At 38.2% G+C, this 25711-nt stretch overlaps 1 protein-coding gene across 5 annotated transcripts in view; it reads right to left on the bottom strand.

The window, feature by feature from the left end:
• Nucleotides 1-10334: 10334 nt before the first annotated feature.
• SNX9 (sorting nexin 9) overlaps nt 10335-25711 on the bottom strand; it is a 62144-nt gene continuing 46767 nt past the window's right edge. For all 5 annotated transcript variants that reach the window (XM_086868390.1, XM_086868398.1, XM_086868419.1 and 2 more), the window contains exons 13-18: nt 23109-23186; nt 17855-17931; nt 16819-16908; nt 15264-15378; nt 13737-13828; nt 10335-12403 (exon numbers count right to left, since the gene is read on the bottom strand). In XM_086868390.1, coding sequence (XP_086724516.1) covers nt 12356-12403; nt 13737-13828; nt 15264-15378; nt 16819-16908; nt 17855-17931; nt 23109-23186 — 500 coding nt within the window. In that variant the 3' untranslated portion in view covers nt 10335-12355. The remainder of the gene's footprint in view (nt 12404-13736; nt 13829-15263; nt 15379-16818; nt 16909-17854; nt 17932-23108; nt 23187-25711) is intronic.

Below are 25711 nucleotides of genomic sequence, written 5' to 3'. Positions count from 1 at the left end.
TGCAAAAGACATCTGGTACTTTGTTACAGGGATAGTCTAATGTAGGTTGAGCTAGGTCACTGTTACTCACCAACATTGATTGCCTTTCCTCAAAAATAACTGAAGAGGATGAGAAACATGAGTGACAAATTAGTATGCCTTGTTTGTTTAGATTTTGACAAAGAACATTTGACCTTGCAGTGAATGTAAGAGGAGTGATGCAGGGACATTTTCTTTGCTTCAGTTAGTGACAATATTTTCAAATTTCTGCTCTTGTTTTCAACCTTTCCTGACAAGCTCCCCTTGTTCCTTGCCATTGGGGTCTGTGATCCTTACAATAAGAAAAATAAACTTTTAATGCTAATTAGTCTGTATCATATTACTCTTTAACCAATTATTTGGAAGGGGGAGGAGGGTGGGTGCATGGGCTCAGACCTGAGCTTCTGGTTCAGCAGGAAATAAACATATGCCTGACTTTAATTATATCAGTAGCCTGAATCTCACAGCTCCTTGCTTGGGTGAATAAACTTCCTTCTCAAGTGAATAAACAGTGCAGGTTTGGCTGCTCAAGGTGGTTGGACTGGAAGCAAACTATCTTAAGGCTCAGACTGAGTCAGGGTCTATGTGGCTGCAGGCTGTAGCTCCAGATTGGCAGAAGATTGGGCTGTGAATTCAAGCTCTGAAGGTGTACCAGAAGTGGTTGAGAGATGCTCTGGAGCAGTGCTAACAGTTTTAGGACTGCTGGTAATGAAAAACTGTGTTGCTGGGAGGTCAGTGGAATTTCTCACCTCCTCTTACACCTATACTTTAACTCTGTGTATGCTAAGTGAAAGAGGTCTCTTTAGAGAGGCAAATCGACTGCATTCACAGGCACTAGCCTTTTTGTATTAAGAGACTATTTTCAGTAACAGCAGCTGTTTTAAAGCTTAACATTCTTCATCCCAAAACTATGTGCAGAGGAGCAGCATTAGTCAGATGACGTTTATTTAGGCAGTAATAGTGACCAGACAACCAGATAAAATTTTTATTCTTTCTTCCAGACTGGCATGCTTATGATTAGTTGTAGGTATCCCTTTCTCGTGTTCAAAGGATTAGGAAGCCACAGAGTTTTCCACTGCTCCTTGCCTCATTTTCTGGATCTCCTGATAGGAAAAACAAATGCCTAATAAAACAGAAAATTTGAATTTTAAGTGGGCTGCTTAATATCTGCACAGGAAGAGCTGCAGCAACTGTGTTGACAGTTTTCCTCAGTGAGCACATTACTCATCATCAAAAATTGCGCACACCTCTCTTGCATATCAATAGTGAAAGCAGAATATATTGATTACCACATATCAAGGGATATGGATTTGATGAGGCAAAAGAAATGTCTTCCTTTTGTCCATGAATCAGCTATGAAGAAAACTCTAGGAAGAGACAATCTCAGATTTCCAGTTATGGCATTTCAGCAGTATATTGTGGCCATCATTGTCACAGATGGTGTGACACTGAACTACTGAAAGAGACTGCCTGCAACAAAGTGATTCCTAACTTCATCCTTAAATAAGAATTTAACTATTCTGTTGCTGCTCTGAATCTGTAAGAAGGAAAAACAGTTTTCACAGTTTTTCAGAACCTCTAAGTTTCATTGTGTGTTGAGATGTTATAACTAGCCAGAGAGAAACAGATGAATACAAGAGTGGACAATGCAAGAAGCACAACAGAAAGCTAATTATGATTTAAACAGTGGATCTGAAAGCTAAATAATTTAAAATAATAAGACCCACCCTTTATTTTTAAAGTAACCAAATCATACAAAAATCAGGAAAATCAAGGACAAAATACAGTCAGGCAAGCAACAGCAGGACTTCATGTGTTTCTGAATAATTTTGATGGTGCACTCTATTTATTGGGGAAGATGTTAACTTTTGATCCCTCTTACTATGATTCATTTTTAAATGAATTCTGTTAATATAAAAATCTTCATTTTGTCCTATTGGGTAACACAGACTGTACTTGGAAAAAAAAAAAAAGGAGCACACAGGGTGAATGCGACCTGTAATGAGGCATTTAGAAATGGGGGGGTGGGAAGAGAGGGCAAAGAGAATGGCATTTCCAAATTCAGTTCATAACTAATTGATATTAATTCCTTTAAAGTTTATTGAACTCTAGTTTCCCTTTAATCAACTGAACTCTGTCAATCCCCTCAGTGGGATCAGACATTCAAGGGAGAGTATCTTTTATGAATTTTCTGTGTGTAAACATTAGTGGGAATGGATTGAACATAACAGGACATGTTAACTGAGGTTATGTCCAGTACTGGCTATTTCAAGTTGTAGTATTTTATAACAGGATTTTGTTAATCAGAGGAGCACATATTCTGTGTTAACAGAAATATATATATATAAACCCAATGGAGGTTTATATCTTAAAGTAATATTTTAAAGTTCTAATATCTTAAAGTTCTCTCACATTCCAGTCCTGTTTCTTTCTTGCATATAAAACACAAAGCTAAAGTAAAACTAAGGAATTCTTTTTGGTGAACAAAAGTGAATGTTGGACCCAACTTGTCCATTTAAAAGTTTCAGATTTATTCAAGTATTTGAATGGGGGGAAAAATGGGTTAAAAATAGTTTTCTATTTGCAGAACAACTCCTTAATACAATCAAATCAGCCAGCTCACAACCAGTACCACCACCCTACAACTACTGAGAAGAGAATTACATCTCTGAAATGAGTAGGTAATTTCTCCAAAATCTGAACTACAATCCAGAATCCAAATTGGTACAACAAAATTCCATGTGAAACATTCCTCAGATTTAAGGTCTGGAATTTGTGTGCTGTGTCTTTCTTAAATACAGAATTTCTAGTTCATGCCTTTGATAATGGACTACTGGTTGAATGCCAGATGCTAACCCACACAGCAAAAAAGAGTCATTCAGTCACTGTCTAAAAAGAACACAAAATGTCTTGCTTGCATAGATTCACTCTTCTATGATCAAATGTTCAACATTTTTTCCATTTGAGTTGTTTCCAGTACAGCATATGTGGTGCTTTTCAAATGAAGTTAGGCTTCTTTCTCTCATTTCATTTCATAAACAGATGCTGCAGTATTATGCTTCCCCATGCTTTAGAAAGCCCTGTCCATTAATTTTCAGATTTAGGAGGGATTTCAGACCAAAGAGCAAGGGGGGCAAGAGGCAGTGTAGTAACACATTCCTATGAAGGAAGAGAACATATTTGTTTACCTGAAACACTGGGGGTTGGTTTTTTTCAATTGCTTTTTTGTAAAGTTTGAATGGCATTGGGCGATAAATCTCAGGCATTCCTCTGCTTCTCGACATCTTTATGGCAAGATAACTTAGACTGAATAGTTTGAAAAGACAATGAGTATGAGCTAGTTCAAATCAGAGTGGTTGATGGAGCTCCTCAGTATACCACCAGGGTTGAACTGGAGAAGGTTAAAGAAAACCTGAAACAGTAAAATAGAGCAAACTGGCTAAGGAGTCAAGCTATTTCACAGCCCCCTTTATGGTGAAGGCAGAAATAGCATATGTTTTTCTTGAAAGGGAAAGAGGACTGTAGAATGAGGTGTTATCTCTGTCACTGCTGCTGTAAAGGGGTAGCTGACAAAGCACAGTGTGTGAATGAGGGAAACAGACCAGAAAAGAGAAGAACTGAGGGAATACCAAGGTTCAGAGTTATTTGAACAAACATTTTGGTATGTTCCATTATTCCTAATGCATCAGTTAAATCCACAGACTATGTGTATGTGCAAGTAAACATAATTAGGCTTTATTCTGCTTGCTAGTCGGCGTTTGTTTTTTGACAATCTGACTTGTTTATTTAGGTGTGCCGTTCTGCTTCACTAAAACAAGGTTTTTGTATTGCTTTTACAGAGAGAATTGCCTGTACCTCTAACTCATGCCACATTCACTATTAACATATGTATCCTTCCAGTCACTGAGGCTGATCCCTGTTAGCCTGGGGATGGGTCATGGCACACATAACAAAAATGATTATTCCACAGAGGTGAGTAGGCTAGGCTCACTGAGGTCACTGGCCCAGCTGGTTGAAAGTTGCAGGAATTACATTTAACTTATTTGCAGGCTACTATGCTTTTTCTTCTGCTCCACATATGTGTATGTATTTATCTCAAAAGTCACCAGGGTGAAAGGGAGGCGAGAAACCATCTTTCTCTGTTGGCTGCACTCAATTCCTAGGACATTTCCTCACTTTCAGCCATCATTAGAAGCACCCCAGTAGTACCAGCGTCCCGGGAATGCTGGTGTGCGTGGGAAGGGGTGAGCACAGAGTGTGGGCAGGCCAAAATAATCTCAGCAGTTTGGCGGGGAGGGAATGTGGAGTGGAAAGACCTTGTGTGGGTGTGGCTGGAAAAGCTCAGCAAAGCTGTGGGTTTGGAAGAAAGCCAGCTCCTGGGGTGTGAGAATTACTGGGCCATGTAAAACTAACTTTGGAGGGCAGGGAAAGCTGGAGCATGACACCAGTACTCATGTCATCCCAATGTAGACTAGAGTAAGAGCCCTTCTGTCACAGACCCTGTCCACCACAATTCACCGTGTGCAATATCTGTTTGCGGCTGTTGTTGTTACCTCTACTTCAGTAGCTCTTTGGATTGTCTTTCTTGCTGCCCTCCCTTTACCCTTCCTCTTCTCTGTCCCTCCCCCTGCTTCATTCTCTGATGCTTTTTGCCCAGTTGGTCAACTGATGGTTAGATTCTGTAATTAGTGAGCCTGACACACAGAACTATTGCAATTAATTCCTGTGTCTTTTTAAAAGGTGGGCGCAGTGACAGATTCCCTGTGCTGCTCTTACAGAATAGCTATCATTAATAATGTTCCCTGCATATTTTGGTGGGAGTTCAGCAGAATTCTCTCTTTACTTATTCCAGAAATTTGAGATAGACTTTGTTCTGTCTTGGAGATTTATTGCAAACTACATGGAAGGGCTAGAACCAGTGCTGATCCTTTCCACATGGAATCACTGATGCACAGAGTTCAGAGTATGCCTGCATAAAAGCAGAGATGCTCCGTGAGTTCAAAAATGCCTCTGGGAAGTCAGATTAACTAATCTCAGTTTAATTCTAGAAGCTGCTGCTCAGAATGGATGAGTCAGGGTACAACATATTGCAGAGAAGTCTTTGTGACTACTTTTAAGCAACCTGCTGGTTTAAGAAGCACATCTGTACATGTTGATAAGGGTTATTACATTACTTATTGTTTATCTGCTCTTGAACTAAGAGCCTAATGCTGGCAATTGAGTTTCATTTACCGATGACTGGAGTCCCATAGGAGAAAAATCTAAGGTATCCTGAGACAAATTTCTCAGAATGTTTCTTTACCATGCCAGGAGTCAGCTACAGTCACACTCAACACCCTCTCTCTGCCCTCAGGGCCAGCAGCTGTCTAGCACAGCCTCTTCGGCAAAGCACAGGGCAGAACCACTTTGCCTTGTAAGATTTTAGCTGGCTGCAGAGGGTCAGCTGAGGTGTCATTGCATCCTGGGGCTGAGATGGAACCAGTGACAGTGCATACCTGTCCTGTCTTTCTCCACGCTGCAGAGTTCATCACCAGACCTGGTGTCACACACACGCCTGGACCCAGCCAGGGCTCAGCAGTGGACCTGAGCTGATTCCTGTTCTCTGGCTCCACAGCAGTGATAAACAGCCCAGAGCCTAGGTGCAGCTGCAGCAGTCTGCTTGAGCTCCCTTGTGAACACCCAATACAATGTTTACTTGTGGCCTGGGTTTTGGGTTTTTAACATGTGACAAAAAAATCTCCTTCAGGAAGGGCTGTTGTATTTTACTAATTAAAAATTACTTAAGACCACTAGTCATTTTTATTAGATTCTAACACTAGATAATTACAATATTAACTCCTTGCTAAGAGGGGAGCTGTGCCAGACAACACCTGCAAACAACTTTTCTGAACTCCATTCTTACTCTGGGAGCAGCCCCTCAATCCCCACTGCAGTCCCTGCAAGTTGCCCTTTTCCAGTGATACTTTTACAGCACAGCTGTTGAATAGATCCCAAATCCTGCAGCCATGCTGCAACCTTATTTTGTAGATAGAAACCTCCTCTTACTGTTTGTGAATTTGGTTTAAATTTGGAAGACTTTCATAAACAGTTGCATTGTGGGTTTATTTGTTTGTGAGGTTGTTTTGGGTGTTGTTGCCTTTCTGCAAAGCATTAAGACTGTGGTGGTAAGCAGCATATGACTGCCACAAGTTGTTACCCCTGTAAAGTTTCTCTATTGCCAAACAAGCATAAACATGCTCAAAGGAGGGAAGAAGTGTTCTAGACCCACCTCCTTCCCAAAGGTTTGGAAAAAAGTCCTTGCTTTAAGTTTGGTGGGTCCAATTTGTAACCGGGTAGAAAAGGGAAGGGAAGGAACAGGGAAGACACATGAAGAGTTTTATTACTGCTCGGTTTTCTCTGCTGGCATAACCAGTCTGGAATAGCATAGTCAGATGGGAATCTTCTGGGGCAGTGTGTCAAGCTCAGCAAATCCATCCCAGCAGCAGGCAGCATGGTTTATATTTTGCTACTATATTGCAACAGTTGCTATGTTTAAGTTTTCACTTCTCTCCCAGCTGTTGAATTTTTAAACAAAATCTTTACTGAGCTTAAAAATATGACTCAACTAGTCAGGAACTAGTCAACTGTTAGAAAAATGACCCTCACCCTTGTTTGGCCATTTTCAGGCAGCTTTTTCTTTTTGCAAGAGTTTTAACTTGATGAGTTACTGGATACAGCAAACTTGACAAGATCCTGTGTCTGGCTTAGAATTTGATTACAAATAATAAATTATAGATATATGAACACTGGATAATGAGAGTGTCACTCTCATTTTGGGCTTTGTTTCCAGCTTGCCATTGGACATTACAGTGACATTTTTAAAAACCCCAACCAAACGCAAAGTTTGGATTTTCACATAAGAATTTTAAGGGGCTTTAAGAAATGTCAGTAGGTATTTCAGATTCGTAGTACAGCTGTGAGTGCTGTAAAGGGGCGCTGTGCTTGCTAAAGCCCTCAGACAGTCTTATACCAAGGCAAGAACGTACCAGCAATGGTCTCCCCCCACCCCCTACAGCAGATACACGGTCTCAGAGATGCCAACAAAGTGAATGTAGTGCAATGTATGTCAGGAGTGCAATAAATTTTGATGGGTCCAGAAAGGTGAGCAGGCAATGCACAAGGATCACATGGGAGCAGGGAGATACTCTTCCCCCAAAATATGAATGAGTATAATGAACACAAAATGAACATAATGAAGTGATACATTTAATCTTTCCATTTAATAGGGTTAAGAGATCAAACTCTATCTAGATTTACAAATACTACAAAGAGTGTGTTTGTTGAACTGTGTCTGAAATGCCAATATTATTTGCAAATTTCTTTAACATAATTATTATTCCTAATAATTCATAGCTCTAGAAGCTGCTTCTACACGTGTATACCAAGGGCTATAGGGTACAACAGCTAGTAACTTAACAAAGCTAAATCTTGATGTAATTTCAGACTGAATGAAGGCTGATAAATATTTAGCTTTGCCATTGGAAGTACTGTTATATTTAGTACCCAGTTTCATCCACAATTGGTTTTGGTGTGGTTTTTTTAACAGACTGATTTTCTTCAGATATGCTGTTATAAATGGTCACAAATAAAAGGCTTGTCTTGTCTTCCAATTTATTACTGCCCTGTTTTCAACCTCTTTACCCTCTCCCTTGGTGTCAAAAGGAAAAGAGCATGTTCTTTACAATCCTCATTCTATAAATTTCAGTCTGCTGTCCTGCTATTTTTGTGTCCCTGTGGGTGACCAAATTTATTAGTCATTGAAGCATCACATAATCACACAGGTGGGTGTGGGGGGACGCGCTGACAAGCAATTTAATAAGGACAGGTCAATAACTAACGTCAAATAGCTAAAATACAATTCAAAAGAAACCAAACCACTTAATACTGTTTTTTAACAAGTCCCCACAATCTTTCTATATTTTCTGTTATTTTTAAAATCTTACTGTCTGCTATTCTTCTAAGATAACCTCTAACAAACCTCTTGGAGCTAGCAACTTAATTACATCTTTAGAATTACATACTTTTTAGGAAAGTGGTTCATCAAATATTTAAGTTTTTTGGGAATGACATTTCACAAGGCTAAAAACCAGTGAAGAGGAACAATTTTAGATTTAGATCTACGGTGATTTAATTTCAACATAAGGCAATGTGAATTAAAAGTGACCTTGAATTGACAAATGTGTGCTATGACAAGTTTATTAGCAAATATATTTTAAAAATTAATAGTTGTCAAAGATGGTATGTATAAAAAGAAAACTAAGGATGGCAGAAGTCTGTTGTTAACAGAGTATTACATGCAGTCTTGCTTCAGCCCTGACAGAAAACAGTGACACAAAAATGTATTTTAACAGAATACAGCCACAGATTAGAATAAGGGAAGAACAATATTTAGTAAAAATGAGAAAGCTGGCTTCAGATAGTTCAAAGAAACTAATAAATCCTATTGTGAAGTAAACAGTTTTTAACACTGTAGATGAGAAGAACCTAGAGTTCAGAAAGTTCAGTGGGAAGGCAGTAAGAATAATAGCTGGAATCTGAAGGAACACAAAAAACTTAGGATAGTTTAAGAAAATCTGGCCAATCAGGAAAGATTAAAAGGCCCAGAAGATTACAAATAGGCAAGCACATTATAAGACAAGGAAATTAAGCCAGTTTAAATTCAGTAGCCCAAAGATACTGCAAGGATCTCAGAGTCACAACTCATGCAAAGATCCATGGGAGGAAAAAAGAAAAAGGGAGAAAACAGCTAATCCAAGTTGATGACTCAAATGTTCTTTAAAACATTTTGGGTGTAACTGACATTGCCACACAACAGAACGGGTGGATTGGTCACCAGCCAGTCAATATCTTTCTAATTCTATAAGGTTGTTTTTGTTAGGGCTGTTTAGACTGGAAAAAAGGGGGTTTTTTTCTCAAGTGGTTACCTCAGGTATTAACATTAATTTTATCAGAAGAGTTATAGGAAAGTATGTGAAAAAAAACAACTGACCAAAGACCCCTCACCCCTTGCCAACTAACTGGTCTCTGGCTGGTGCATGCTCACGTTTTAGCAGGAAGCCCTACAAAAGGCAGAAGCAGCAGCAGCAGGACATTTGCCTAATAAATGCTTTCCTTGCTGCTGGACTGCATGTCCTGAGGCTGTGGAGGGAGTAATTTTGGCCAATCCAGACTGGCAGTGTCTGGTGTATGTCAAACTAAGCCACAGCACAAGAGATGCATCTCTTCCTTTCTGAGAGTTTTCTTTACAAGGCTGTTAGTGTGAATTCCTTCTAAGAACCTGAACTAGGCTAATTTTGGTAGCACTAAAATTGATGTATTATTTAATTAGGATCAAGTGTATGTTATGGTAGTACTTTCTCAATTATCTCACCACAGAAAACAGGAATTGCTCAGGAGTGTAAAAATTTCTGTAATCAGGATTTATTGAAGAACTCCCTAATTGCAGTCAACAGTACACCTCCAAAATCACACCCTACAACAAAATCTGCTGCTGCAGTCTTATCCCATGTTGGATTAACTGCAAACAAGAAATGCAGGTAGCCTTCCTCTCTATACAGTTAAATTTTTATTTTTTAGAAATGGATGTAGTTGCAGTAGCGGAATAAGCAATTACAGTATAAAGTTAAACCCAACAGCTTGGGCAGTTGATGTCTTTTATGAAGTCACTGGGCTAATGCCAGTGTTTGGCTCTCCCTGGAAGGAAAACATAAGCCAGGGAACAGTAGTAAGGCTTGTTGATGCTGCAGACACTAATTATTCAGCTATGAAAAACAAAACACAGGAGAGTACTGCTCAAGTCTTGCACTAAATTGCTATTTCTGTTTTATGACTAATTCTTTAGTGTGCGCATTTTCTGTTGCCCCCAACTCATGCAATTAAACTATGCCACTGTTCATGTCTAATTTAAAAAACATATAGCAAAGACAATCAGATTCCTATTCTGGGTCAACACCATGCTGACACAAAGCCAGGAATACACAGTAGCACTGTGCTCTACTACTTATTTGCAGTCAGGAGGGTTCCATCAACCACGAGCTGGACTGACCTGAATAAAGAGAGCCTACAACATATGCATAGGCTTTGCTGGTTTGCAGTCACTAGCACTATTACACCATCCAGTTGGGATGCCTGCTTTATGGAAGACACATGGATGCTTCCTCACTCCTCAGCTGGCCTGTGTGCAAGCTGGTGAATAGCTACAGGGAGGATTTGCCTCGTATTTCACTCACCCTGTTAAAAACCAACACGATGATTTCAAAGAAAAAGATAAAATAGTCTGGTGGATACACATAAATATTTATTATCAGTTTAACTTCATTTTACTAGAAATCTTTAAACAGTTTTTCTCTTTTTTTCTTTTTTTTTTTTTGCCAAAATGTTGTATCTGACACAGTTGCTATTGTCATAGCTTCCCTGCACTGGGAATGCAGAGCTTACACTTAAGATTCCAAAACAATCTATTCAAGATAAAGAGCTTTCAACTTTAGTGCATATGGAGCGATTTAAAGATTGGTAAAAAGAACCCCCTTCCCCCTCCCAAATTAAGAGTCTGTTACAAAGAGATTTCATTACCAAAAAGTGAATATACAAATGCTAAAAAAATGCTGGCTTGAAAAAGTGATTTCAGAATTTACTGTACACATTGTAACAATTTATTATATAAGCTGCTTCTACATGCAAGCAGATCTTACATTTGGTGTAAAACATTTATACACATTCTTTACAATTTGTACATATTTAAATGGCTGTATCAAACAACACCGCGCTATGGAATTTTGGAAGCAAACAACTAAAATTGGGAGGAGAAAAAGACAAGGTTTATAAAAGGTGAACAAAACTCGTGACACTGAGAAGCATCTAGACTTAGGCTTAGTCTTGTTTGATTTGGTTTGGTTTCAGGTTATTCAGGCAGACCCAGATTTTCCTTCTAGCAGAGAAAAGTAACACCAATGCAAAACAGAGTAAGGCAACTATTGAACTGGCAGACTGTACCCGTCACTTAAGAATGGCTTACTGGTAAAATGCCTTTTTTAGTTGTTTATTTTTAAACTAAAATATTTATTTTCTAGGCACATTTCAGAAAAAAAATGCATTTTGGCTTTCCTGCTTGCCTATGGCAAGAAATGAGTTACTGTACTTGGTGCCCATTGTGAACACAGTTGGTGGTGGCTTTTTTGGTTTGATTCTGTGAAAAGCCAAGGCCTCAAATGGTATTTCAGTAGTATGGAAGAGGACACTGAGTCACTTGATAAAAGATGATGATCAAAGAACAGAGTTTGTGTCATAACTAATGATGTTATTCAGTACTTTTGTCACCTTTGAGTTTGCATTAGAAGGCAACAAAAAGTTAACCTGAACCAATAGCACACCATACTACTACACAAAGACCTGAGCTTAGTTGGAATTTGGGGATGTCTACTAGCTGGGGTTAGATGTGGCAGTGTCCCCTCTGCTGAAACAGTACAAACCATCAGAGGGGAAGCTGGCCCTATACAGCACTGAGAAACACCAGTGCCTCATGGCATAACATTACGGGTGTCAAAGTGCTGGCATGGAAAACTGTTTTTCACACTTTCCTGAATGGCTCGTTCCTTGTTTGTACTTTGTCTTCTTACACAGTGCATAGTGAAAAAGTGAGCCTGACATAAGCTCTGAGGTGGTACGCCACAGGATTTAGTCAGAAAAAAAAAGAAGAGAGGGAAGAATGATTTATGTTTACCAGAAGTCATACTGGGAGCAGGATGCCATGGCTGCATATGGAAAGCAAAACTTAAGAACAAAGCATTCATTCAGGAGATTATCACAAACATGTGCCAGAAACATACATGAATATAATTCCTCCTGGTTACTGAATTGCTGGAGAGCTCAGCTGAATATAATGAGTACTAAGTAATTTTCTTAAGTTTGTCTGCTTTCCCACTTTAAAAAAAAGCTACAAATGTGTCACTCTGGTGTTGATCCAGAGTTTTTGGAAGAACGTTTGATAGACAGGTTTTCATGAAGTCCATGGCAACATATCAGTTTGATAATTTAGATCCCTATAACTGACAGCATTACCTAGCTGTTTTTATTTAAATAATGATACAAATGGGAGACCTTTCAAGAGAGGAAAGCCTTATTGTATGATTTAGGCTGATAAAGTAAAATTTTAAATAATACTTTTTTTTACAACTGATTCTTGTTAGTTTGGGGTTTTTGGATTTTTTTTTTTCAATGGCTAACAAGTTTTTATTAACATTGCCCCCATATCAGAAAAGCACTTTGGAGTTCTTCTTTATTGTTGAATACTCCTTATTTTCTACATCACAGGAAAGCGGCTGAGGGCCTGCCTCAGCTTCTGTGCAATCTGAAACAAAGAAACAGGAGACATTTAATATGTAGTCACTTTACACTATGCAGAAATATGACTGCAGGCTAAGAAATTAGGTGTTCCCTCATGTGATGAAAAACTGCAGGCATTACTGCAGGTTTTCTGTATGCAGGACTCTCAAAACATTCCATTATAAAGAATTCTCATATATACACCTTCTGCCTTGTTAATTTGGTACTTTCACTGCTCCAGTTGTACTGCAGAAAGCATTGTGTGCAGGGCTATTATTCTGTCTGTTTTTCAAGCACTGCACTGCACCAGAGAGCTGCAGGAACAAATTTCTGCAGATTTTCCAGGAAACCCACCTCCCTGCTGAAGCAAGACTGAAACATCAGAACAGAGCTCCTGTGCACTCCCTATAGTTCTCATGGTAGCCATGACCCCACGCATGAGCATGTTCTGGGGGAGAGAGGATTGGTACAACAAAACTGGTGAGGCTGCAACCAGAAGGATTGAAATAGACTGGACAAGAGACTGAAAGAAGGCAAGGGGAAATCTAAGCTAACCCCACCAGATGTGTCAAGGAAAGTAAGCAAAGTGACCTGGTAGGGTCCTAAAGTTATCACCCACTAAAGATACCTCTGAAACTCCACTGGCATCTTTTACGGCTGTGAAGGGGCACCAGTTACTTATAAGACTCCTTTTAGTGGTAGAAGTCAGGTTCCAGAACATTCAAACTCAAGTGTTTTACCAGGATATCATGTTAGAAAACTTGTCCTTGGTTTATTTTAAAAAAATCAGAAGGAATACATGCATGAAAACATTGTTAAATGAGATCTACAGCAGTAGGGAGAGTGCTTAGATTTAACATATTTAATGTCACCTGAAATGTTCCTGTCCCTCCTGCCCCACACTTGTATACATCAGGCTTTAAATCACTAAAGTTTCCCTTCTCACTCCCATCCTACGGCAGGAAAGTTTTGTTGAAATGCTTTATTATTCTGTTCAGTGCAGCAGGCCTTGCTTACTGCACATCAGAGAGCTAAAATTCTTTGTAACCCTAGTACCAGCATTGGAGGGGGGGGGCGGGGGGGGGTAAGTCAAGCTATCAACAGCATGGTTTCTGAACAGTGTTTTTTAGTTCTACTAGGTTTGCTGTAACAATCATGTACATAGGACAATATCTATAGGAAATTATTGTCTTAACTCATTGTTCTAGTTTTCAGGCTTTTTTACAATTCCTCTTACAATTTTTTTAACAATTCTTCAAATATCTGCTCTGTGGGAGCATAGATTAAACCCAGTATTTCCTATAAAAGTAGCAGCACAGTACATGCCAAGCAAACAGTGCTGAAGCCCTGTCCCTTACCGTTTCATAGAACTGTGCCTGCTGCTCCAGATAGAGACGAATGACGCTGTTGTAGTCATAGATCCGGTTACTGTGGAAGTGATTCATCTCAGCTGCAGTCAGACCCGGGAGACAAATCATTCAACAGAAGCATTTATAATTAGGAACAGTTTCACTCAGTTCTAGTTAGTTACTCTGCAGCAAGCTCAGTGTCCAGCCCTGCCAGTACGGTGACTGCTCTCATGCTTTCACAACCTGTTCTGCCTGCAGCTCTCAAGTTATTGTGGAACTGTTTGTCAGATAGGTAGGGGTCGATTACACACCAACCTGGACCTTCCTGGACAAAGCCAGGTTCTTGTATTACAATACTCAGGTGCACAAAGATTCAATAAAAGATACAAGCAGGATTTTCTTCTGCTGAGGTAACTGTTCCTTCCTGAAGTGTTTCCAACAGAATTTTGGCTAGGACATTCAGATTTCCAAGAGTATGGATATCAAGTTGTAAGCCACAGCCGTAAGTACTTAGTTCAAAAAAACAACAAGAAAAGATACAACCAGTAGTGTCTGACCCATTCTTGACTTAGGCTGTTTCAACAGATACCTGAGAAACAGCATTATTGAAGCTGTAATACCTTACACCAATTTCTACATTTCAGATCACAGCTTATGGCTGAAAGAAGTTAAATATATTTTGGGATATCAGTGGAGGGAAAAGAATTATTCTACATTGTAAAAGTCATCCTAGAGGTCTCTTCCACAATTACCACACATAAAACACAATCTTCTTGCGTCACTGTGAATAAGAAGAAGGGGGTGGAGAGTTTTCTTGGTTGTTTTTAAAATCAATTTTGTGTGCTGCTCTGACTTCATCACACAATATATCGAGTACTCTTGGCTTTAAATCATCTAAAAATGATGCAACCCCCTCAGCAATGAGTAATCTCATTGAAGTCAGTAACAGGATGCACTTAATGGCTTGATATCCTGCAGGATTCAGCCCTGACTCCTAACTTCCCCATTTTTTCTAGTGCACTGTGCTGCACCTTATAGTTACAACACCTCCAACCTAAAGAGGAAAAAATTCATTCAAAAAACATCCAGGAAATAAAGATCTTATCCAAAGACATGAATCTCAGCTGGGAGATGGATTATGTCTGACTAAACTAAAAGTCAGAAAAACACTTCTGCTCATGATGACCTGCTTCTTGCACCAGGGTCTATGCTTTTAATTTGAGACATTATCACTTCCAAATCAAGGAATCAGTCTGGGGTAGTTGTTTTGGGGTTTTTAAATTGCAGTTTCAAAATATGTGTTTTTTACAATAGCAATGCAAGATTTAAAAAAAAAAAGGGGGGGGGGGGGAGGCAAAATAACTGAAATTTAGAAAAAATTTAGAAAAATCTAAGCAGGTCACAAGAAAGCCCCCACAAACAACCCATGCCCAGGTTTTATTCCTAGTAGCAAAAGATTTTCTTTCAAAGCATGCTGCTTAACAGAAGTCCTTCAGAGGTCTACAACACTGCCATTTAGCTCAAAATTTGGTTTACCTTGTAGTGCATAAGCCATGGTGCTCACACGTTTCACCATGTTCTGTTTGTCTTGTGGCGTTATTTTACTGGTTGCAACTAACTTGTCACTTTCCTTCACTCTTTCTATTGCTCCCTGTAGAAACCAAATGCAGAAATGTTAAAAGAGTAGTCAGCTTAGGGATCTTCACAGTAGTCTAGAATGCCACTAGCTACATTTTGAGTCTGCATTCAGTACACATATGTACACAAAATGATCGATTCTGCCTTCTCACATTTTTATGCAAAGTTTTTTATTTCACTTTAGTGCTTCCAAGAGTCCTTGCAAAAAGTGACTTCAAACACAGGCATGATCAGAGTCATCAACAAATTGAGTTTGGTACAGGCAGTACACAAGTAACACACAAGGATATATACAAAAAAGCACAAATGGATCAAATTTCAAATTACATGTGACCAACATAACTGACATCCAAAAGCCTGTAGAACCTTATTTGCACATTTTACAAGATAAGGCAACATAAAACTGCTTCTCAAGAGACTACAACTCATTGCAAGGTATAGCCATTGATTCAAGAAAATCCTTGAGTCACATAAATAACAAGCATAAAAAGATATGCCTCCCCTACACAATGTATTTGTGTGAAGCAACATGCAAGAGAATCTATTCACATGTCTCTTGGCAGGAGGCTTATGTTTCAAGTTTTAAAAACATTTCTTCTCTTTTTTTCTCTTCTGTTCTTTTTATGGTATTTTCCCCCAATAACTCTGTGGGATGAGGGACTGTAAATGTCCTGAAGAAAGAATACACAAATCTGATATGCTTTTATCTTTGTTGCTCTCTGAAGTATGTATCTATTCTATACATTTAACACTTCAAGTGATCAAAAAACCTTGCATATTAGTGCTCTTGTTTATTCAGAATAATATTATTCTGAATATTTAGTTTCCTGAAATACATTGCAGCAGACACATGACCATAAGGAAAACTTTATGACCAAAAAAAAAGGCATAATATCCAAAACTATACACTGTGGCTTTTGTATTACAGAGAACAAAGTGTGTGGGTTTTGTTGCTGGTATTTTGTTTGTTTGTTTGTTTTTTCTTCCCCCCAGAAATGTTAAGAGTTTAGCTCTGGTCTCTGGTTTTTGATATTAAAGAAACTTCTAGGCAGTGCATGATTATTTATCACATATCAGCAAGCCAGTCATGCAAGTGTACATGAGTTTTCCTACTGTACTTGTATGGTTTTATTATCAACTACCATATAAGCCTCAAATATTACAAATTTACACTACTGCTATTGACCCCACTGGGACATGAAGTCAATCTGAAAAAAATCATGAACTTTCTACTGCTCTACTATAGCAAAAAGTCATGATATTCTTGAGAGAAATTATAGCTTTCCTTCCCTCTAAGTACTTCTTATTTAAAAAATCAACAAACCAGTTTCACAGAAACTTCCAGTGTTTCAGCAGCAGGGACCAGGCTGCTGCACAAATGCAGGGTACCATACCACCACTTTTTCTGCTGTCCCCATTGCCCAGCCCGTGAAAAGAAAGGCTCTTCACATACCTTATGAGCTGCTATGATGTCAGGGAAGCAACCAAGAAATCCCTTATATTCATGATTTGTTTCCATCAAAAAGTGAAGATCTTTCTTTGGCTAATAAACAAAGCATAAGCGTTAGAAAAAGTATCTGTGGCAAAACCACAGAAAAGAAACTATGATGCCAAGAAAGGGCAAAGGGGAAAAAAGGGAAGGAAACAACTGAAAAAACCCAAACCAAAATATTGTTTATGCAAGTTTTTCATATATGAAAAGGCTTTTTAAAAAAATATAAGATTTTTAGAGCAAGGCACTGCACATCATTGTGCAGACACCTCTGTTCTTTGTTTCATTTAACACTAACTCATGAAGTGAGGGGTTTTGCCTTAAGTTTTCACCCAAGAAGAGTTTCCAGTACTCATCACATATACAAATATGTACATGCATAGGTGCATCTCCTTAGTTGTCAATGTGGAAAGATGTTTTAAGAACTTTCAGACTCAACCTTGAGATAAAGAGGATCTGCATTTTGGAGACTTTAAGTGTAACATGCTAAACAATCAATGTATGTCTTAAATACCAATCAAGGTTTATTTAAGCCACATTTTTACTGAAGCAGGCAACCTCATGTCAAGGCAATGGAACAGGTTCGGTACACAGGTATTCCCCCATATAGAGCAACAGCAAAATCTGGATCCCGCAGACATTTGGGGAATGCAGAGGGAAGGCAGAAACTCTGTCCTTGATAAAATATCAATTACTTCTGTATCAGTAATGAAGACAGCTCACAGACATCAGAAAATGAGCACATTTAAAGAGCAAACAATCATTTTAGTATTTTAGAAACCAGAATGTGGTTTCTCTCATCACATTCCCCCTGAGCTGACACAGAGTAGAAAAAAAGATGAAAATGCATTTAAAAGTGTTAATAGCAATTTAATTTAATTGGTCTATAGAACTAGCAGCTATGTTTTAATCAGAGACGGAAAAAGAGAAGTCAGGAGTAATCCAAAGAGGTGATATGTTTGTACACACTATGCCATTGAATTCGTAATACTCCTACCTGATCTGCTACAAGACTGGCAATTTCTTCATAAGTTTTCCCTGCTTCTGTTATTGCTCCGTTGAGATCAGATTCTCCTAGAAGTAAATATCAGTGTTCAAATTACAGTAAGCCAATTGCAACAAGAAACTTGCCTTGATTCAAGGCAAATATATAAAATAGCCTATTTACAATAATAAATACCTAGCCATCCTTTTATGATCAGCAGAAGTAAAAAACTTAAAAAAAAATAAAGGAGGCAAACTGAAGGTATTGTAGAAAATTAATGTTCTACCACAGTACTAGCACTACTTACTTCCACACTTAATAATTTTTTGCATTTAAATACACAGGTATTCCTCCACATGGGGCAACAGGAAGTGTGCCAGGATATAAAGGAAGGAAGAATGAGGAGGGTTACAAAAGATAAAATGACAAAACCAATGTGCTACTAGTCCTGAGCTCTCTGACAGTCCTGGAACATAAATATTCAAAGGTCAGAGAAGCAAAAGGAGGCTCAAGTAAGTTTTTTCCTTGACAACATGACTTTGGATCGCTCAGGGAACTCTTAGATAATATTTTCAAGCTCTGTAAAAATCACTGTTTTTCAGAGTGAGTTTCTGGCTTTCATCCTTGTATGAAACAGATCAAAGGGCCCTACAATCTATGCTTAACAATACAGACATCACCATAAATCCTAAGCTAGACAACACCACAAGCACTCATAACACTGTATTACTAACAGGACAGGCTACTTGGGACAAAGATGGAAACAAGCCTTACATTCTTGTATGTTTCATGCCACTTCACCTTCCCATCCATGTTAGCTTGTCCAAAGCACGTAGTCAACAGTACAGAAAGCAAATTGAGATAGAGAGCAGAAGGCGAAGGTATAGTTCGGAGATATCAAATTTTAGTTTAAGAAAAAAAATAGTTTTCTTCTGCTTTCAGACATGTCTTGATATTAGGCAGTAGTTAGTCTTTTGTGAACTTTTTGATTTTATTCCATAGATGTTCATCAGTGACTTAATTGAAAAATACCATAGATTTCATTAATCATTAACCTAAACATTGAAGCATCTGATTCTACTACAACATATGGTCTAATCGACATTAGAGATTTATTACATAGGATTCCTTCATTTCAGCATGTCCTAATGGAAACAAGGTAATGACTGAATGTTGCTTCAGTTCTATCAATCAATTCCTGCTTTCCCTTAGACTGGTTTCACAAACTCAAAAAGCTGTGAGACAAAGTGACTGATCCTAAGAACTAATAAGTCCAATAACACAAACACTGTTAAACAAATACCTTTTTTTCCTCCTATTTGGACCTGTTAGGATAAAATAAAAATATAACCAACACTAATTCCTATTGTGAGACTCAAGAGGTACACAATTCATAGAATATCTTCACCAACTTGTAAAACAACAAAAAAATTGGAAGGTGATAAATTTTATTATTTCAGGCTTGAGGCTAAATTATATTCAGTATTTCAGCATTCATTTGTCTGCTCAGAAGTAACCTCGAAGTAACTGCTGCTTAGGCAACTGACTCCTAGATTTTGGGATAAAACATGGTGTGGGGCTTCAGAGTCAGAAGCCAGGTTGGTCTAGATGTTGCTGTTTATCTTATAATGTCATAAAAGATGGTAATTTTCCCTATCTGAAAAAAAAAAAAAGAAAAAAAAAAAGAAAAAAAAAAAGAGGAAGAGTATGTATATTTAAGTTCAACAACAGAATCCTCCCCTTCTGTGCCAAGCTCACTCAAGAAACCTTTCTAGATTAGAGCTTCAAAGGATCTAGACAGACACTCCCAACACCAATCGTCTTTTATTCTCAGCATTCTCAGCTTCTGAACCGATGCAAAACTGGGAATTACCTTCTTAACTCAGTCTGTGAAAGCTGAGTTTGGTCCCAGTGAAGGGATACATCAGGATGTCAGGGCTTCTTTAATCAACAGAATAGCAGAAAGCCCCAAATGTTGCAAGCATTTATAACAAAATTATCTTAGCGTTCAGCATGTGTATCCCCTGAGGAAACAGAGGGGGCCTAAAAGCATTGACTGAAGGTAGCTATAAATAAAACAGTTAAAATGGCCAGTAATATTCCACAGATATTTCAACCCTAACACAAGGAGAAACAGACATTTTCATTGATATACAGCTGCATATTATCACAAAGAGATGAAGAAAGACATAAAACTATGAAAAGCCTTTTGGAGATGTTTAATAGAGCATCTCTGAGCAGTTCAACTGCTTAGTAAATACCAGTGATAATCATTTCAGAAGGAATACACCAGACATATTGGGGGAACTAATGCTCCAAGTCTTGACTGGGAGAAATGCAGGGTTTTTTTTCTGTCAAGAAGTATTTTTGTTTTCTTTTCTTTCAAAGCACATTTTAATATAATTCAGTAGGAAAAATCACAAAGTTTGACATACTAGCATCAAATACTTGCAGCAAAGTTTTTCTTGATAAGTACACCTCAAACAGATACATTCAGCACGCAACCAGCTTGTAAAGCAGGATTTGCCTGCTGCTAGCTGACAGGATAGTGAAACTTATATGTAACTGCCTAACAGAATTCCTGAGGGGTGATGTAGGATTAGGAGATCTTACTATGGTTGAATGGCATACCAGTCATTCACATTCCCTTAATATAGGAGAAAGACTCCTCCAGATTTGGTGCCACAAAAGAGAAGCCAAGTTATTTAAGGCTGTGTTAACCTTAGAGTATCCTATGATATGGTAACATGGGCAACACATTGCCAGGCTGCAGGACACTTCCAGGCATATTCTGCTACTGTCCAATACGCATTTTTGGATCAGCATCATGCTTGCAAAGTGTGTATTCTTGGAACCAAATGGACAGTACATAAGCCCATAGCCAAGTTAAATCAGAACCTCTCAGTGTGTCCTTAATAGTTGTAAAGGTACCCTTGCTTCTACAAATACTGGGGACAGATCCCTAACACACACTGGGGCTGGAAACAAATAGATAAGGCTTATTCTTTAGCATGAGGAAAAGAGCTAGAGTTGGATTAACAAGTGGATCTTGCCTGGTGGAGTCTTAAATATTTTAGGCTAGAAATTAGAAGAGAAGACAGTGGACACCACCACACATAAGGTGCTGCAGACAGCAGGCATGAAAGTGGAATGGACAATAGATACATCCCATCCCAGCTGTGCAAATGAACAAATTAGCAGGAAATTCAGTATGTCAGAAGTCAGCTACCAGTAGCTAGAAATGTTTCTGTCATCAAATCAGTCATTGCAATCTTCAGTGGCCTACATGCTTAAACTTTTAGAACACTCATATTGCAAAAAATCCAAAAAACCAACCCAACCAAAACAAACAAAAAAAAAAGGATTAAGAGATTCAGCTCCCAACAGAAACTGAACTGAGTGTCCTTAAGCATGGCTGAATGAGCCATTCCTCCTTACTGATAGTCCAAAAAATCATACATCATACTCAGCCTGTCGACTACTTCTTTGTTGGAAGCCATGTGTCCTCTTTTAAATACTGAGATCCAGAAAGCCGTTCCCCATCAGTTTAAATCCAGGTGCTTACACCTCTTGCAGAGATTCTGCTTAATTTATAGACCTATACTTGGTGGAATGATCAAGTGAATCCATACATGAGCAGCAGGCAGGATAGAGTGAGAGAAGCAGTGATGAAGCCATTTAAAGCCACATCTGCATCATACTTGCTCTCTCTTCTTGGGAAGTCAAATTAAAAAACAAAGAATCCCATATATTATCAATTTGGAAATAATAAGGGTACAAGTTATTGAAAAGAGCAAGATATATGGAATCAAGGCAAAGGCATCTGTAGGAAGGGCACTTTTCTCAACAAGATACAGGTGCAACCAGCTATGACTGGGTAAAGAGCAAAGACAGACATGCTTGCCTTGTTCTCAAACTTTCATGGGATCTGTTTTTTCATACCATTCAAAGATGGTATGAAATCAAATGATCATCAAAGATGGCTGGAAATCAAATCAAAGCTTTCTTTTCTAAGGCTGATCTGCATTTTTGTATCCTAGCTTTATGACATACTGTTTTCCCTTTATCCTGGCAAAAGAATGTGCTAGAGCCCAAGCAATTTTCAGTCCTTTCTCAAGAATTCTTGCTACAGATTTTATCCAGGCAGGATTTACAGTTTTCTAAGCCATGCTAAGAATACATAACCATGCAAATCCCCTACGTCATTCCCACATCCAAAAGTGACTTTTTAGGCAATATGCTATGCTCAGTTCTAACCAAGCAGTCATCCTGTTGAAGTACAGGACATAGATGAGAAGAAACTATGGGGACAATGCCTATTTCCAATACTTCCAGCAAGAGAATTTCAGAGGGTTGCACTTAGTACATCATTTATAAGGCAAAATGTTTTAAGATTATAAAGCAAGAGACAGATGACTAGTCAGAGCAAGTACTGGTCAACTAAAATTTCTAAGATGGAAACATTTCAGGAAGCTTTCATGCTGCAACATTTAAGGTTTTAGAACATAGTAGTTTTGCTATCAAGTCTAGAAAGAAAAATAGCAAAACCCCAAACACCTTTGAAAGGAGAATCCCAGGGAAAACTGACTCAACAGGCACCCTCTGTATATGAGAAAACATTTCCCAGTTGTCTGGAAAACATCAACAGATCTTACCAAAGCTGAATTTTAAATTTGGTCCAAAGACTACATTTTAGGAAAACTTTGAGCAATTGATGCTCTCCTTCTACCTCCCACAGCTTTCATACCTAACATGATGGGCTGCTGAAGGAGAAGCAAAGGTGAAGGACAAGAAAAGGCTACAGTAGCCAACCCTAGAACCCACATAATGGATTACAAAACATTGTAGTAAGTTTTCCATCAATGTGTAGAGTTGCTGTATCATGAAGTCACCCAATAGTTCTGTGACATCTATTTTCAAGGCTGAATTTCCTCTCCTTTCTCTTTGATATCACAAAAATGCTACAGCATGTTTGGACAGGCAGGTCAGTGACCATATTCTATATTAAGAGATCAAACTAAACTCTTCCACCACCACTAACCCACCACAAGATTATACAGTGAGAGAAGACAAGATTGCAGACTAGAACATAAAAACCCCATAACATTCACAGAAGAAAGGGTTTAGTATTTTTTCCATGTTTGAACCATGTTTGACATCTAAACCTCAAAGAGGAAAGAATTAAGATCATCAGAAAAAAGCATGTAGCATGATATAATTAAAATACCTCTTTTTAGGCAAAGTACAAATGAAGCTATAGAAGTACCTTGGTATCCACTAGTGCTGAAGACCAGTGCCAGGCTCTGCAAAGCTTTTCCTATCTTCTGGTATTCCTTGGGTAGTGCTGGAAGTGGGAAAATGATGAGGAAAAAAGGGGAAACAAAAGCAAAAAACCAACAAGGGTGAGACTAAATTTGCAGCATTTCCAAAACTTGATGAAGTAGATGTCAAAAACAACTAGGTTTTACATTTTCTCTAGTGACACATTTATAATCACATTCTTTACCCCCTCCCCTGCTACACATGTTCCAAAACTGGATAAAGCAATTACAATCTGGATTCTTGAAAGGTATAAACAGTTGGGGAAACAGTGTGTGAATGTTATATAAAAAAAAAAATGAAATCTCATTGCATTTCTAGCTCAGTCCTCCTATGCATACAGTGAGATTTTTTTCCCCCTCCTCCTCATGGGGGAAGGAAGAGGGGGAAGTGTTGCAGTGTGATATGGAGAATAGTTAATATTTTAAGAGAGAAGATTATTATATAGACTCATAATACCTAAACTCTCCTCAAATCATGGATTTTATATTTAAAGGCAATAGAAACCAAGATTATCTAAGTATAAAAATTATGCAAGTATCTGAATAATAAAATTGGTTTTTATAATATATTTATTGAACATGCATGCATAAATTGCTTCATCACAATTAAATCAATCAGCTGTGATTTATGAGTGCATTCATTATTAACACTTTGAACAGCACCACTCTAGAGGCCTAAAAAGCAATCTGAAAAGCAAATGCAATTCTTTATATGCTGTCTATGCTAGCAGAAAAAAAAACCCAAGTAGATATGGGTTTTGTTATCAAATATTTGTATTCAGAGGGTACACTGCCCAGGTAAATAGAAAGTTTTTAGCTGCTCTAGCATCCCACAGAATCTGATTTTTACAGAAGAACCCCTTTGTGTGGTATAAAAAAACACCACAAAACCCCCAAATCAACCCCCCACCCAACTGCCTAATTTTATTGATTATCTTTGATCAAGTGCTTCTCCAGAAGTCAGACTGTTGATGATAACTGGCATTTCTTACACAAGGAGTACTGTTTAGAGTACCAGAGTTCTGTACTGATACTGATATTACACTGATACTGAATCTCCAGTAGAAACTTCAGTGAAGATTCTTTGGTTTCTTTTCACATGTATTTAAGAAGTTTCCACTGTCAGTTATTTTAAATCTCACTGAATGGAAGGCATATAGCTATTGCTCAGGAAGTGCCAAACATACTTCCAGTTAGGAGTCAAGTCTGGAGCTGACAGGGAACTTAAAATCAAGAGACTACTGAAATTTTACATGTTCCAGTTTACCAGTGTCTTTTTTTGTATCAGTATGAATGTCTGGAAAATTAAAAGTTGAAATTTTTGATACAATCAAAACTATATTGCTGCATCTATGCTTACTAATTAATAGTTACAAGTATTAGAGGAATAATTCCATATCTAAAGCATTAGTGTTGTAACTTTAGGAAGACTTTAGCAGTTAAAAAAATACTGAATTTCTACTGTAAGCACAAGTCACAGCCAGCCCTTGGTCTGATCACTGCTTCTGTAACTGCAAAGCCATGCTGTTTTTCTAGTCTCATCTGAGGAACATTATTCCTTCCCCTGTTCTCCACTTTCCCCTCAGTATAATTTGCTAGTGAAGCAAGACCTGTATCATGTTAGAGCTCTGTCATGTGTTAGTCTATTTTCGACCAGCAGGAGGGTCAGTGGTGTGTAGAAGGAAACTCTTATTCAAAGTTGGGAAATGTAAATAATTTAAAGTTAACATCATATAGATACTAAAGTCTAATGTAATCACTTCCACAAGAGATGGAGCTTCTACACTTGCCATTCTCTCTGGTCAGCCCCAAATATTCAGCTGAAGTAAGAAGCAAAAACATAACTCAGGAGATACACTTCAAGCTCTGGGGACAATATTTTGGTTTTTTTTTTCCTGTGGGAGTTTAAAGGAGAATAAAAAAAATTAAGGAGATTCAAGGATATTTGTGTGATGGGTCTTTGGTTGCCAGACACTACAGCCTGCCCTGAAGTGTTTCTTATTATGATCCTCAGCTGTAGTACCTGCTTCCTTTCAATAGCTGCCTTGTGGTGGCCACAAACACTGAACACTGCTGTGGACTAGGAAATTAGAGCCCAGGCAGAGTCATAGGGACTTGGTGTGAAGTTCTGCAACCCTAAACATCTGTGGGAAGGAAGAGACAAGATAGGAAAAAAAAAGAATTGGGCTAAAGATTAAGTTAGAATCAAGTTGGTTTTTCTTTTCTTTTTCTCTTACTCTCATTTCATCTTTAAATCACTCCTCCTAGCATGCAAGGATCCTAAATAAGGGGTTAATAAGATGCAATTATTTGAAAATATGATTTCATCAAATAAACGGTCTCTTTTGGCCATGTCACTACAATTTAAATAAATGACCAATATATGAGTACAGGTCCAACAAAGGCTTTATCTGCATTACTAGAATTATTTAAGTATTTTTAAACCTATGGGCAGGGAACAGATATTACTGAGATAAAGAAAAAGCCCCAAACAACCCAACAAAAAGCCCCACATCAAACATACTAACATAAAATTTGCACAGTTTAT

The sequence above is a fragment of the Cyanistes caeruleus genome, chromosome 2 (assembly GCF_971803275.1).
Source record: "Cyanistes caeruleus chromosome 2, bCyaCae1.hap1.1, whole genome shotgun sequence".
Lineage (NCBI taxonomy): Eukaryota > Metazoa > Chordata > Aves > Passeriformes > Paridae > Cyanistes > Cyanistes caeruleus.
Note: the sequence above shows the minus strand (reverse complement) of the source record. Positions and strands in the feature narration are given on the sequence as shown.